General features: G+C 49.2%; 1 protein-coding gene across 10 annotated transcripts in view; it reads right to left on the reverse strand.

Moving 5' to 3' along the window:
* LOC139266014 (traf2 and NCK-interacting protein kinase-like) overlaps positions 1-15,676 on the reverse strand; it is a 231,688-nt gene that overhangs the window by 67,851 nt on the left and 148,161 nt on the right. For 8 of the 10 annotated variants that reach the window (XM_070883761.1, XM_070883759.1, XM_070883764.1 and 5 more), the window contains exon 14: positions 10,756-10,947. The exons of 1 other annotated variant lie outside the window; for it this stretch is intronic. In XM_070883761.1, the coding sequence (XP_070739862.1) occupies positions 10,756-10,947 (192 nt within the window). Of the gene's footprint in view, positions 1-7,858; positions 8,267-10,755; positions 10,948-13,855; positions 13,943-15,676 lie in introns of all 10 variants that reach the window. One more of the 10 variants, XM_070883767.1, reaches the window with a different exon arrangement.

Here is a 15,676-nt window from a genome sequence, read left to right on the forward strand (position 1 = left end):
CCAAAGGTGAAAGTCGCTTTGTGAGCGAGTCCTTTCAAATTGAGGCAGAGGGACCAACAATTCTGTGACTGTCCCCGCACAGAAAGACGCCAGCCATTTTGCCGCGCGTGATTGGGAGGATACAAGCTTCAGGTTGGAATGTTTTGGAAATAGTCGTCTTTGACTTACAGCCTTAACTCTCCAGAAGAACAGAGACCCCTCTGACCTCAGGAAAGGCGACATGCGTCATCTTCTGTAGGTCACAGCTGAAGAAAGCCATCTTTCTGATCTTCCTTTCCAAGAAGTAAGTTGTAAGTGTCTCACTCCACGATACAACCCAACACCCAAACCTTAAAGTCCAGCACCATAGACTTATGCCTGTCCCTACACCAAGCAGGGGTTAGTGTTAAAAATCAATTCGCTTTGCCTAGACTTGACTCCCAATAATCTACTCCAGAGTTAGTGTTTAATAAGAAAAATGGCAGCAAGGAGCAAATTGGTTCAAAGTCAGTGAATTAGTTTAGCTCGGATAGTTTCTGCTCATGCAGGAGCTGAGATGACCTTCTTTGGGACTGGAAGTAATCAGGTAGCATCGGCAGGATAAAGTTGCCTTTGGGGTAAGACCAACAACATTTCCATCTCTTATTCTTATTTCGAACCTTCAAATGTTTTGAAAGAATAATTTTTTTTTACAAAGTCTCCGGACAATTCGTAAAGGTCACTAAACTCTTGCCCTTACTAGTTGGAAAATCGGATTGCAACAGACTATTGCCTCCTCTAAAGCGCACTTTCCCAGGACCTCAAATCTTAAAATAAAATTCTCGGGATGTGGGCATTGCTGGCAAGGCTGGCATTTATTGCCCATCCCCTAATTGCCCTAGAGAAGGTGGTGGTGAGTCGCCTTCTTGAACCGCTGCAGTCCGTGTGGTGAAGGTGCTCCCACACTGCTGTTAGGGAGGGAGTTCCAGGAATTTGACCCAGCGACAATGAAGGAATGGCGATATTCTTCCAAGTCAGGATGCTGTGTCATTTGGAGGGGAACTTGGAGGTGGTGGTGTTCCCGTGAGGCTTCTGCCGTTGTCCTAGGAGGTCGTGGGTTTGGGAGGTGCTGCTGAAGAAGCACAACCATTTGTCTCCATTCACGTTCTCTTCCTGTTGTAGTCTACAGGCTTTCAAAACTAAGCTTGGCATCAATCTAGTCATTATTTTGTGATTTACTTCATGGTCCCTCCGACACTTCAGGTGGTGTCCTACCTCAGCCCTCAATTCAAAACAGATCATTCATTAAATAAAGAGGATAACTGCTGAACTGCTTAAAAACATGAGGCACCAATGACCACCAATTTGTCATGTGACCAATGGCCACCAATTTGTTATGCGGCCATTTCATTCCAAGCCATTAACTTTCTAATCTACTCTCGGTCTGCCCCTCCCTATCTCTGTAACCTCCTCCAACCCTACAACCCACCCAGAGATCTCTGCGCTCCTCAAATTCTTGCCCATCTGATTTTGAAATTGCACCACCATTGGCGGGCATGCCTTCAGCTGCCTGGGCCCCAAGTCTGGACCTTTCCTCCCTAAACCTCTCCGCCTCTCCCTCCTCCTTAAAACTTACCTCTTTGACTAAGCTTTTGGACACCTGTCTTGCTATCCCCTTATAAGGCTTGGTGTCAAATTTTGTCAGTGAAACACTTTGGGAGGTTTTACTACGTTAAAGGCGCTCTATAAATGGAAAGTTGTTGTTGTAGTGGATGCCAATAGGTTCACAATGAGCAAAGCTTTGAGACTCCCTTCCAGATCCCATTAGAGGTTTGCAATCAGCTCCTTGTGAAAATGCTGTGGGCTCCACAAATTTAAGGGGTTCAATTGCAACCCGTCATTCTCAAGTTAGTATCTCCAATAATGATGTTTGCAATACAGGAGTACTGGTATTAGTACAACAGCAAACAGGGCAGAGTACAACGGTGCCGTCAGAAATATGTCTACACTGAACAGCCTGAAGACCAGTAGACAAGGTCGAGCACTGCAACAATTTGGGGGAGGCACTCGGTACTACTGACAAGTTTTAATGAACTGAGTAGAGAAGGAGAAGGGAGTGAGTGAGTAATGAAGAGCCACTAGAATTGGGAGAGAGGGAGGTGAACTTTCGTCACACAGGCTGCCTCCTCTGGTGTAACAGATCAAACAATGCGATTCGAAGAGGGGGGGCGGTGGGGGAGTTCTTTTGGGTGTCCTGGGGCCAATATCGATCCCTCAACCAACATCACAAAAACAAAAAAAATCCAGATGATCTGGCCATTTATCTCATTTGTAAGATCTTGCTGTTTGCAAATTGGCTGTCACAACAGGGACTGCACTTCAAAAGTACTTCATTGGCTGTGAAGTGCTTTGGGACATCCAGAGGTCGTGTAAGGCGTTGGAGACACACAAGATTGATCTTTAATTTTCTCTTAAGTAGAAACAATGGCAGACAAAAGAACCAGTTAGTGGAACGGGTGACGTACCATCTATTGGCACCAAGCCATTCGGAGCAGCCATGTCTCAGGTTCAATCCTCCCTCTGGCTTGAGTTCATTAAGCCCACCAGGGCCTGTTATATGCCCCAAAAAATTGGCCTCAGAGTGTCACTGGACTAGGGAATGGGGGTGGGGATGGGTGCGGAAATTAAAACCCTGCTCTTGATCGCTATCCAATGACTTCGGCCTGGAAGGATCAGCTTGGGCCTGAATTAATTGCCAAGATTGGCATACTAAGAGTGGCAACTCCTGCAGCATATTGGGCAGCGAGGGAGGCTAATGTCCCTCTGGAACAGTTTCTGCTGTCGCTAGGGGAAGTAGCAAAACGGGCAGCAAATGGACTAGATAATACCAAATTCAGATGTTGCTTGCTCAGCTCCTGTCTATTGATCTTCAGATGCCATATTTCTGTTGAATACATCTACACCACGATGTCAAACTACCTAGCAGAGCTTCTGATAAGCCCACACTCTCTCTTCTGCGATTCCAAGCTTACTTGCTGCCATACATTTCCATCAATGTTATTCAACCCAATCCCAAATTGTTGTCCATGGAATAGATGGAGCTCTAACTTTTCTTTTTATAGGGCGGGGGTTGTCTTTTTAGGAAGTGCTTCATCCCTCAAGGAATCGGATGACTAGGAGTGCCTTGTGCTCCTCAAGGTCCCGTCACTGACGATTAATGCAAGGTCCAAGCAGGAACACGTATCCAAAGACTGCAATGTTGCATGGAAGTGCTAACCTGTAATAAGAGGTGTTTGAGCTTGGGGGGGGGGGGGGGGGGTGGTGGTGACTGTGTGGTCAAAGTGCGGAGCTGTAGTGACACAGAGGAGAGAAGCATACAGAAGGCCTTCAGCGATGATGGTGCTCCAGACAGGCAAGAGAATCACGTGGGTCTCATGGAAAGGAGGCGACAGAAAAAGGAAGGGCCAAAGAACAGGATGTTCAGGACAATATTGGAAGAGACAAATGGGTGGAAATAGACTCGTCCCAAGTCTAGTCTCCCCCTTCCCCATGTGTGACCCAGGAGATCCACAACTTCAAGCCACATTTGGGTTGGCCCCACCATCATGGGCCAGTAACAGCAGCCAACTTCCGGTTCGGAATCTTGGGAGCGCCGCTTTCAAGCAATGGGACAGGTGAAGCACCAAGCAACCCCAACTTCTGACCGAAATGTGAAGGGACAGCAGTTTGGCATGGCAGTTAGAAGGCGAGGGACACGCAGAAATCACCACAAAGGGGTTAGGTAACACTCAACTTCAACTAACGATGGGGGATAATATTCCCCAGAAATGAGCAACAGTTTTTGGGGAACAAAAAAAAAGTAATGAGATAGCAGGCTAGCACATCACATAGCCATGGGCCACAGGCAGAGGGTTGCTCACTCTGAAGCAATACCGAAAAAAGTTGGAGATTGTGACTGCACAGAACATTTAATGCTGTGATTCTATGAGAGAGCAGGACTAAAGGATGATACCAGAACTGAGCGGTTGTACCGATCAGGAAATATTGAACAGGCTGGGGCTCTTTTCTCTGGAAAAGAGAAGGTTGAGAGGTGACCTGATAGACGTCTTTAAAATTATGAAAGAGATTGATAGGGTAAACACAGAGAAGATATTTCCACTTGTAGCTGAGATCACAACTAGGGGATATAAAGGCAAGATAGTCATTAATAAATCCAATAGAGAATGCAGAAGAAACATTTTTACCCAGAGAGAGGTGAGAATGTGGAACTCGCTACCACAGGGAGTGGTTGAGGCAAACAACATAGATGTATTTAAGGGAAGGCTGAATAAACACTTGAGCGTGTTGGGAATAGAAGGATATGTGAATAGGATTAGCATATGGGAAGGGTTAACAAGGTAAGGGAATACACAATAAATGGTAGGATACTGGGAAGTGTAGAGGAACAGAGGGACCTTAGAGTGCATGTTCACAGATCCCTGAAGGTAGCAGGACAGATAGATAAGGTGGTTAAGACGACAGACGGGATACTTTCCTTTATTAGCCAAGGCATATAATATAAAAGCAGGGAGGTTATGCTAGAACTGTATAAAACACTAGTTAGGCCACAGCTAGAGTACTGCATGCAGTTCTGGTCACCATGCTATAGAAAAGATGTGATTGCACCGGAGAGGGTACACAGATTTAAGAGGATGTTGCCTGGACTGGAGAATTTTAGCTATGAGGAACAATTGGATAGGCTGCGGTTGTTTTCTTGGAACAGAGGAGGCTGAGGGGAGACCTTATTGAGGTGTATAAAATTATGAGGGGCCTAAATAGAATGGATAGGAGGATCTATTTCCCTTATCAGAGAGGTCAATAACCAGCAGGCATAGATTTAAAATAATTGGTGGAAGGATAAGAGGGGAGTTGAGGAGAAATATTTTCACACAGAGGGTGGTGGGGGTCTGGAACTCACTGCCTGAAAGGATGGTAGAGGCAGAAACCCTCATCACATTTAAAAAGTACTTGGATGTGCACTTGAAGTGCCGTAACCTATAGGGCTACGGACCGAGAGCTGAAAAGTGGGATTAGGCTGGATAGCTCTTTTTCGGCCGGTACGGACATGATGGGCTGATGGCCTCCTTGTGTGCTGTAAATTTCTATAATTCATTGAAGTGGCTGGGAGGAGGCTCATGTGGAACATAAACACTGCCATGCACTAGTTGGGCCAAGTGACCTGTTTCTGTGCCATAGACTTGGTGTAATGTAAAGTAGGGCTTCTCTTGACTCTCACTCAGAAGTACCAGTGTCATCCAGGTTGGCTTTTTCCAATTCACCCAATGCTGAGAAAGCTTGGTTGAAATTAAATGTTACATTGCTGTTGTTGGGAATTTTGTTTAAAAGAGACACAATTTGATGGATATACTTTTACTTCCCCTTTTGGTGATGGGACAGTCTATTCTTGGGAGCCAGGGAATTCATGTTGGAATCGACCACTGGAATGGGGGTGGGGGGGGAAGGGGAGGGATTTCATTAACTGATGATGCTTCTGGTCAGGGTGAGACTAGAGATTGACTACCAACTCCTGCGAACTAGGTGGATGCAGGGATTAGCAGCTTCAGGAGCAAGAGCAGCGAACAAAAGCGTGATTTAAGTTTAATTTTGGCTAATATTTATGTCAGCTGTGGCTCAGTGGGTAACACGCTCGCCTGAGTCAGAAGGTCGTGGCTTCAAGTTCCAGTCCAGGCCGACACTTCCAGTGCAGTGCTGAGGGAGCGCTGCACTGTCGGAGGGGCCGTCTTTCAGATGAGATGTTAAACCGAGGCCCCCGTCTACTCTCTCAGCTGGAGGTAAAAGATCCCACGGCACTAATTCGAAGAGGAGCAGGGGAGTTCTCTCTGGTGTCCTGGGACCAATATTTATCCTTCAACCAACTAAAAAAAAGAGATTATCTGGTCATTATCACATTGCTGTTTGTGGGAGCTTGCTGTGTGCAAGTTGGCTGCTGCATTTCCTACTTAACAGCGACTACACTCCAAACGTACTTCATTGGCTGTAAAGCACTTTGGGACATTCAGTGGTCGTGTAAGTCGCTATAGAAATTTTTGTTTTCCCAATCCAGAAAGAAACATCGCTTATGTGAGGCTTGTCCTCCTCACAGAAAAGATATTGACTCAAAATAACAGCTTACAAGATGGGAAACCAGGTCAGCTTTAAGGCAGCTACACTATAATTTAGACCGCGGAATAAATATCAATGACGGTTCTGTGCATCCACTAGGATGGTTCAGTAAACATCACCGGCGTCCAATATTTGGGACTCGCTGGGCTCATGAACAGACACGGAGTTAATCAGACGCAAGGGTGTCCCCCCTTCAGGTGGTTTTGAACCTCCGAGTCGCCGAGGAGGGTCATCGGAGCAGTCAGAAGTTGAGTGAGACCTGAAGCCACGGTGGTCAAGAGATGGGAAGAGGGGAGAGAGAGAGAGAGAGAGAGAGAGAGAGAGAGAGAGAGAGGTTGCTCGGGAATGAAGAGGGTCATTATTGAGCGGATTTGGAGCAGGAGTTTTGGGGAGCACCTCGAGGGCAGCAAGACAACACACTTTGCGAATAAGGTGTGGAAAGAGGAGGCAAGCAATCCAGCAAACTATGCCCGAGCAACTGGGTGGAAGTCGATGGGGTTTGGACTGGTTGACCCTTAGCAATGCAAGGAAAGTTAGCAGGGGTGTTGCGCCGAGAGCAATTAGGAGACCCCTGTGGGGATGAGTGAGGGGACGAGGTACAGTGATTAGGTGAACTGGACCTTGAACGTCCATTTGGAATTAAAGACTGTTGACTGCTACTTTGACCAGAAGGCCTCTGGTAGCATGGAGTCGGGACTTGCAAATGACTATTTTCAGAATTTGAGCGACCCCATTTGAGAAGTGCAGCAGTCTGCAGCTGTCTCAAACTACCCTCAGGGCAAGACCGAGAGAGATCGGTATCTGCAGAGAACCCTGGAGATATTGGTGAAAACCCACAGTGATCCTCCATCGGGGTACCTTCCGATGGGGGCCAAGGGTCACTTTCTGGATCAATTTCCAATCTGAATATTGGAGTGTGGCACATCGTGTTCCTACGGTATTCACACTCCACCACCAAAGTCGAGCTGTCTATCATTGGCCGGCTCGGAGAGGTGTGGGGCAATCGCGCCGAGAGAGTGTGCGTAGGAGAACCCATGGGCGTGCTGTACTGGTCGTCAGAGCCGTTGGGGTGAGGAGACTCTGTGGAGTGCTGGCGACTGAAGTAAGGAGTGTCCGACAAGGCCTCGGGGTGCTGGTGGAGAAAGGGCACAGGGGAGGCACTTGGGGAACTGCGAGCGGAATAAAACATGGGGGAAGCAGATCGAGACATGTTCGGAGAGGCAGAAGGCGTGGGAGAAGAGGCGCCCAGATCAGCCAGATTGAGTGCGCTGGACCCCAAAGATGCCCTCCTATTAAAAAGCTGCATATAGTCGGGGAGAGGGACCTTCAGGTCAGACATTCCGTGATCCGAATTCTCCTTGAAAGGCGGAATATTCACCAGGCCACGTAAAAATGAGTCAGGGCAAGAAGAGGAGAAATAGTTCTTGAGATAATCCGGGGACAGCGCACGAGGAGATGTCGGAGAGAGAGAGTCATGGTGACCATCAGCAGAGTAGGGTGAGGAAGGTCTCTCTCTCTCATCCCATCTTCCCTCTTCATGGGTTTGCACATCATAATCGGGATCCACTCTTATGCCAGGAGTCTTTAAATGTTTCTCAACCACCCCACCAGGCTTCATTGTGAATCTGTACTCTAGTTGCCTGGTATCTCTAGTTGCTGGCTTTCTTTTCCTAATTACCCCACCGTAACCCATCGTAAAGATGTATTCATCTGGCAGATTCGCAGCGGAGGCGTTTACATTCTTTGTCACCACCCCGTCGGGGCCAAACTCGAACACCAGCTCCGTCGGCGGCTGCTGCAGTTTGGCCGACGCGCGTCCCCGCAACCACGCCGTGGGGCCCCCGGGGGCGTGGGGCTTCTGCCCGTCCTCCGCTCGGGCCGCATGGAGGTGGGCTGCCGGCCGGGCGGCAATGCACGCGGCCTCAAAGGATGCGCAGGAGGAGGGCGCCGGGCACGAGCCTTGTCCATCGGTCGGGGCGGAAGGAAGGAAGGTGGGAATCAAGAGGCGCCGGGCGAGGTTTGACGGGGGAGCTGTCTGTCTAGCGGCCTGGAGCACGGAGACATCATTGGACGATGACCACTTAGTTGACGACTTTGCCTGTTTAGGCAGGCGGTTAGGAGAGTTACTGAGCGACCGCTTCTGTACCTGGGTCGAGAGGACAGAATTATTCATTTTAAAAAAAACACAAGTTAGCTCACATCTACCTGGAATAAAAATCAGAGCGACGTTAGAACAACTCTCCATATATTTCACATTGGCCAGGCAGGGGCCAACACCGGCTAGGTTACCCGTGAAGGGGACACGTCAATAAACCCGAAGGCTCGTACTGTGAATGAGAAGTACCTGCCTCCCAAGAAAGGAGCACAGGAATAGGAGGAGGCCATTCAGCCCCTCGAGAGCCTGTTCTGCTATTCAATCAGATTGTGGCTGATCTGTGACTTAACTCCAATTGCTGGCCATGGTTCCGTTACCCTGGATACCCTTGTTCAACTAAAGTATTGCAGCCACCATTATTGACCGATTAACGTATCGGCAACCAATGGAAGGAGCTTGGGGGACGGGGCCGTTGTGCTGGGGGGGGCTGCAGGAGCTCGTGCAATGAAACGCACAGATACGGTCCAACCAGAGCTGGTGCCTCTATCACTCACTGCCGGTACAGTTTGGTCCGTCCGCACAGTGAGCTCATCGCCGTTGCTCTTAAAGTCAGGGGCGAGGCCTGTTCTGGCATTCAATCCGATCAAGGCCTATCTGTACCTTAACTCCACGTATTCCCACCCCACCCCGCTCCTGGCCAACATTCGCCACCTTAGTCCAGAGCAGTGGTCAGGTGTGTTCTAGACTCAGGTTCGTGAATTCACCCACTGAAGGTGGTTCCCACCATCACACCTCAAAGACCCAATTTTGGGTTGCCAACCCTCCAGGACTGCCCTGGAGTCTCCAGGAATTAAAAACGAATCACAAATCCTAGGAGAAAAATCACGGGGAAATAAAAAACAAAACAAAATTATGTTTTGAGAAAATGAAATCCGTTGAACACTTTTGTTAATTAGCTAGAACAACATTGGCGAGTGGGGGAAAAGAGACTATTTGACCGACAGTGAAGATTCATCCAATCGGTTAACAAAGAGTCTGTGCACTTTCCGATGGGCAAGCTGGGCTTCACGAAGATGGACATGTCGGGCAACCAATGGCGGGAGCGAGGGGGCGGGGTGGTTGGGGATCATGTGATGAAACCTCCAGGAATACACCCATCCAGATTTGGCGACTCAAGTCCCAGTAGAACAACTTTGACTTCGCTCTATGAAAGCTCCACCAATCACATCACCATGTCACCAGTCACACCGTAACATTTTTCCTTCTTTTCTCATCACCTATCTTTTTCTGAAGCTCCTCAATGCTGAGAACTGGGCCTGCTCTCCAGTAGTCCAGCCAGGACGCTCAACAGTGATGCTCACGGACTATTCACACACGCGGGCATCGCAGTCGATCCGGTAGAGGCTGTTGGATGTTGATCAGAGGCAGAATCTCCGGCTAATTTCCTTCTCCACAAGATAAGGACAGTTGGAGTTCCCCCAACATAGGCATCAACTGACACAGGCCAGATGGAATGGCAGAGTTATTCACTGGATAAACTCCCCACACACCGCTGTGAATTTATTTCCTTGTGCCGCAGGCTGTGAGTGGACACTGGCTCAAGCTCGGCCCTGTGGTCAGCTCAGGTGCCGGACTGAGAGAGGCCTAGTAGCGGGTCGCCTCTCTGTCCTCTGGGTTGGTTAGGGCGCAAGTCTGAAAAAATATAGCCTTGGGAGGGGAGGGGAGAGAGACAGAGCGGGGGAGAGAGAGAGAGAGAGAGAGAGAGGGAGGGAAGAGAGAGAAAGAGAGAGAGAGAGAGAGAGGGAGAGAGAGAGAGAGAGAGAGAAGCGAGAGAGAGAGAGAGGGGAGAGAGAGAGAAAGAGAGAGAGAGAGAGGGAAGGAAGAGAGAGAGAGAGAGAGAGAGAGAGGGAGGGAAGGAAGAGAGAGAGAGAGAGAGAGGGAGGGAAGGAAGAGAGAGAGAGAGAGAGAGAGAGGGAAGAGAGAGAAGCGAGAGAGAGAGAGAGGGGAGAGAGAGAGAGAAAGAGAGAGAGGGAAGGAGAGAGAGAGAGAGAGAGGGAGGGAAGGAAGAGAGAGAGAGAGAGAGAGAGAGAAGAGAGAGAGAGAGAGGAGAGAGAGAGAGAGAGGGAGGGAGAAGAGAAGGAGGAGAAGAGAGAGGGAGGGAGAAGAGAAGGAGGAGGAGAGAGAGGGAGTAAAGAGATTGAGGAGAGCGGAAAGAGGAGAAAAGATGGTGATGAGATTGAGGAAACACTTTCAAGTACTCAATATCTCAGAAAGCTGAGCCATTCCTGACTAGGTTGACCAACAAGGGAGCTGGACGTCCTCGATCGCTGTCACTGCTCCCGTCACTGGGTGAAGTCTCTCCTCGGAACGCCATTGGCCATGGGGAATGAAAGGGACCCACAGCCATTCCGATCGTCAGACCCAACCAACATCCATTCACAGTGCAATCAACGCCAGCGCGCGCACACAGAGCGACGGCGGGAAACCTGGGCACGGGCAGACCGAGGCCCGACCACGGAGCCAGCGAGCAGAGTGCGTACCTCTTTGGCCCAGGCCGGCTTCTCGGCTGGGTTCAGACTGTCCTTGTAGTGGTAGAGCACCTTCTTCTCGCCGGTCCTCGGGTCCAGAGGCTGCTGCTGCTGCAGAGATACGAGGTAAGCTCGCTCCTGCTGTAACTGTCGCTGTAGTCGCTCCGCCTGCCGCTGTTCCTCCAGCTGCTTTCGCTTGTACTCCTTTCAGACCAAACACAAGAGGGTGAGTTACACCTGCACCAAGCCCGCTAGCCCCAAACGCAGGAGTCATAATCGGCAATGCAATGTGGACAGGGATTACTAAATCATCCCACTGCCGCAAGGTGAGAGAATTTCATCCAACCTATTGGAGCTATGGGCAAAGCCTGATCACAGTTGCATTCACCAAATTCCAAGACCAACTGGTCCACATACAAACATTTTCCCAACATTTTTGTGCCAATTAGGTTATAAATTTTATTGCAAACTGACATAATCCAAATTAGTTTCAAATTTCACAGCAGTTTCATTAACTCGTGCCATCGAAATAGCTGGACAATGGGTGCAAAAGACCATTAAACTTGAACACAGTGGCACTAGACCCTCTTTTTCTTGATACAGATTGGAACATTTAAGAAACAGTGAAGCAGAGGGAGGCTTCACGGGCTGATCAGCAGTCTGACAGGCTATGGCATAAACACTTTTCCGAGAACTCCTCCCCAACAGCACTTCGGGAGCACCTTCACCACACGGACTGCAGCGGTTCAAGGCAGCGGCTCACCGCCACCTTCTCTAGGGGCAGTGAGGGATGGGCAATAAACGCTGGCCCTGCCAGCGACGCCCACATCCCAGGAACGAATAACCATCTCCTTCTATGGCCATGAGCATCTTTCGCCCAGATGTTTGTGGGGGGGGGGGGGGGGGGGGTGGGATATGGGTTCTGGGCTCCTACAACCCATAACAATGCGGAGGGTGGGGTGTGGGGGTGTGATCATCCATACACATTGGACACGAGAATCCCGCTGGATGTTAACCCGGATTTCAGAGCCGGAGCTCTGGTCCCCACTCGCCAGGACTGTCCGGAACGGGATTCGAACCAGGGACCGACTGACTCAGAGGCGGGAATGATACCATAAAAACAAAATGGCCCATCCTGGCATGGTCAAAGACACCATGTTTAGAGAAGGTCTTAAAAGGTAGGAAGAGAAGGAGCGTGCTTAAGGGAGAGTTCCAGAGTGCAGGGACAAGATGGTGAAGATCTGCATTCAATGATAGATTGCAGAGAGGGGGAGGGGGAAAGGAGGAGGGAAAGGGAGGCAGAGGAGGAAAGGGCGGGGGAAGAGGGAAGGCCAGAGCTCCAGGATTAGAGGGAATGCCATGGTACAGTGATTGGAATATGTTGCAAACACAGGGAGGGAAGAGACCTGGAGGGAGGGTAAATGAGGAAAAGGTTTTTGAATCCCGTGTGTCGGGGGATGGAAGTCAATGGGTCAGTGGGACCTAATGCAGGGACAGGATGAGCAGTGGCAGAGTTTGGAGTTGGAGTTGATGTATGGTGGAGTTTGGAAGGCCAATGAGGAAAAATTGAGCCTGCAGAAGCTGAGCTAAGGGCGGGTGGAAGTCGAGGTGGAAATAGTGACGAGAAGTGAGCAGACCCACGTGAGGAATTAAGATTCGATTTTCATTAAACCCCACCCTGACTCACTTCAGCAGAGATTCAGAGTATGAAGTTTGGCTGACATAAATCACATACATTCATTACCAACCCAATGTCTATGAAGTGCACTCATTCTGCCCGCACTCTTCTAAAATTGGTCTTTGTGTTAAGGTTCCTCATAGTATTGGAAATTAGCCCTTTTGTCTCACTCCTCCCTGTGCAGATTTATGCTACACTATCAAAATTAGAATGTTCTGTCATAATAGGAGTCAACAGCTCCCTCTACACTGTCCCATCAAACACTCCCAGGGCAGGTACAGCACGGGTTAGATAGAGAGTAAAGCTCCCTCTACACTGTCCCATCAAACATTCCCAAGGCCAGGTACAGCACGGGTTAGATGCGGAGTAAAGCTCCCTCTACACTGTCCCATCAAACACTCCCAGGGCAGGTGCAGCACGGGTTAGATACAAAGGAAGGGAGTGAAGGAGGAGGAGGCAGAAGAATGAGAGAATGAGAAGGAACAGGAGGAGGAGATGGGGAAGGGGCGAAAGCAGGATGAAAGAAGAGACTTATTGTCTTACTGCAATTATATAGGGCCCTGGTGAGACAACACCTGGAGTATTGCGTGTAATTTTAGTCTCCTTACCTAAGGAAGGATATACTTCCCATGCAGGGAATGCAATGAAGGTTCACCAGATTGTTCCCTGGGATGAGGGGGATTGTGCTATGAGGAGGATTGTGCTATGAGGAGAGATTGAGTGGACCAGGCCTATATTCCCTAGAGTTTAGAAGAATGTGAGGTGATCTCATTGAACCATACAAAATTCTTACAGGACTTGACAGGGAGGATGTTTCCCCCGGGCTGGAGAGTCTAGAACCAGGGGTCACAGTCTCAGAATAAGGGGTCGGCCATTTCAGACTGAGATGCGGAGAAACTTCTTCACTCAGAGGATGGTGAATCTTTGGAATTCTCTACCCCAACCACTGTGGAGGCTCAGTGGTTGAGTATATTCATGACAGAGATCGAAAGATTTTGAATATTAAGGGATGTGGGGAACGTGCAGGAAAGTGGAGTTGAGGTAGAAGATCAGCCATGATCTTACTGAATGGTGGAGCAGGCTCGAGGGGCCGAATGGCCTATTCCTGCTTCTATGTACTTAGTCAATCGTCTGCTGAAGGCCACGTCCAGCCAGATATTTAAAAAAAAACACATGGGCAACACAACGACCAGAGATATGGGAGCGATCCACTCGAATATAAGTCAACATTTCCTTCCATCTCCTTTTGAAAGCTCCTCAAAGAAGCTAGTTGGGTCAGTGATGGATCACCAGACATTTTCAATCTATCGCGGGCAAATATACAAATTACACATGTACGAGGGGGAGGGAGGGGGGAGGGGACACTAGAGACGTGGGTGCGGGGGAGAGAGGTAGGTGAGCTACGGTTCCAAGTAGACAAGCTTGGCGCATTACCAGTAGGAGGGCCTGCTCCTGCAGAAGTTGCTGCTGCAAGATCTCTAACTGCCTCTGTTCTTCTTCTAACTGCCGTCTTATGTACTCCTGCGGGCGTCAAGGAGAGAGCGAGAGAGAGAGAGAGAGAGAGAGAGAGAGGGGGGGAGGGAGGGAAGGAGAGCAGAGGGGGAAAAAAAAGAGAAAACAGGAACGATTTCAGAAAAGAAGCAGCAAGAGACAAGAAACACCAGGGTTCGAGAACCCTGAACTCAACTGAACTTGGCCCACCGCAGCCTCAGGTCTGGGGCTCCCCGTAAGGGATTCTGCCGATGTCCAGGCTACAGGCAAGGTTACCCTGTAATGTTCTGACCTTCACCCCCCCCCCGCCCCCCACCACCAGCCACACCTTTATCCCCCACCCCCACCCGCCGGGGCCACACCTTCATTCCCCCACCCCCCGGGCCACACCTTCATCCTGTATTCGAGAGAGTGCATGGGTGGGCAGGACATTTGCTCCCAACGACAGCTCGTGCTGTTCCACGGCCAGCCAGTAGGAGGCAGGCAAGGACCAGCCAGAGTAACGGGGTACGGTCAAATTCCATCCTATTTCCCCACCCCCACCCCAACCCACCCCCCACAGAAGAGTAGGAAGGCGGTTTGCCAGAATTGGTGTTCCAATCACATCCGCAAAGGTAACTCAAACTATCTCAAATGCTTGCGTCATTGGAGGTGGGGAGTGGGGGGGGGGGGGCGTTTGGGAGGGAGGTGGTTGGGGGTCCAATCAACTCTGAAAGATGACAATGTAGACTGGACTCGTTTTTTTTGGGAACTCTGGAAGTGAAACAGCTTCCCATCTCTCTGGATTTGGCGTTCGACTTCACTGTCCAAATCCTCAACAGGAAGCCAGTTCTGTTCCTCCCCAAAGGGCCTCCCAGACCGTGCTCAGGGTGTGTGACCAGGTTCAGTTCAGACTCAGGCTTCATTCATCCCCTCAAACTACAACAGTTTTCATTTTTTTTTTAAAAAGGTACTATTTTTGGCAAAGTATGAAGAATAAAGAGAAACCCAACAGGCGTAAATAGCACAGGCAGAAGTCAAACAAAGAAAATCTTTCCAAACACAAAGCGATTGGCTCCAGTCAGCTGGATTTAAGGCAGAATTTTAACATTCCCCCTGTCGTGGATCCCCCACCAGAGGAAAGTGTTTCTCTGCATCTATCCCATCAAATCCCTTTTATCGTTTTAAACATCTCGATTAGATCAAACCACATGCAACACCATGTCACATCACACCACATCATAAGAGCACAAGAAATAGGAGCAGGAGTCGGCCATTTGGCCCCTCGAGCCTGCTCCACCATTCAATAGCATCATGGCTGATCTTCCACCTCAACGCCATCTTCCCGCACTATCCCCATATCCCTTAATTCCTTAAAATGTATTGAATTCTATCTTGAATATATTCAACGACTCAGCATCCACAGCTCTCTGGGGTAGAGAATCCCAAAGATTCACAACCCTTTGAGTGAAGAAATGTATCCTCATCTCAGTCCTAAATGGCTGACCCCTTATTCTGAGACTGAGACCCTGGTTCTAGACTCCCCAGCCAGAGGAAACATTCTCCCTGCATTAACCCTGTAAGAATTTTATATGTTTCAATCAGATCACTTCTCATTCTTCTAAACTCTAGAGAATATAGGCTGAGTCTGTTCAATCTCTCCTCATAGGGCAATCCCCTCATCCCACGAATCAGTCTGGTGAACTTTTGTCACTAGGTCAGACAAGTGGGTGTTCTTTTTATCCATTTAAAAAAAAAACACATTTGTTTATCAGTTATAAAAAT

Source organism: Pristiophorus japonicus, chromosome 6, assembly GCF_044704955.1.
Source record: "Pristiophorus japonicus isolate sPriJap1 chromosome 6, sPriJap1.hap1, whole genome shotgun sequence".
Lineage (NCBI taxonomy): Eukaryota > Metazoa > Chordata > Chondrichthyes > Pristiophoridae > Pristiophorus > Pristiophorus japonicus.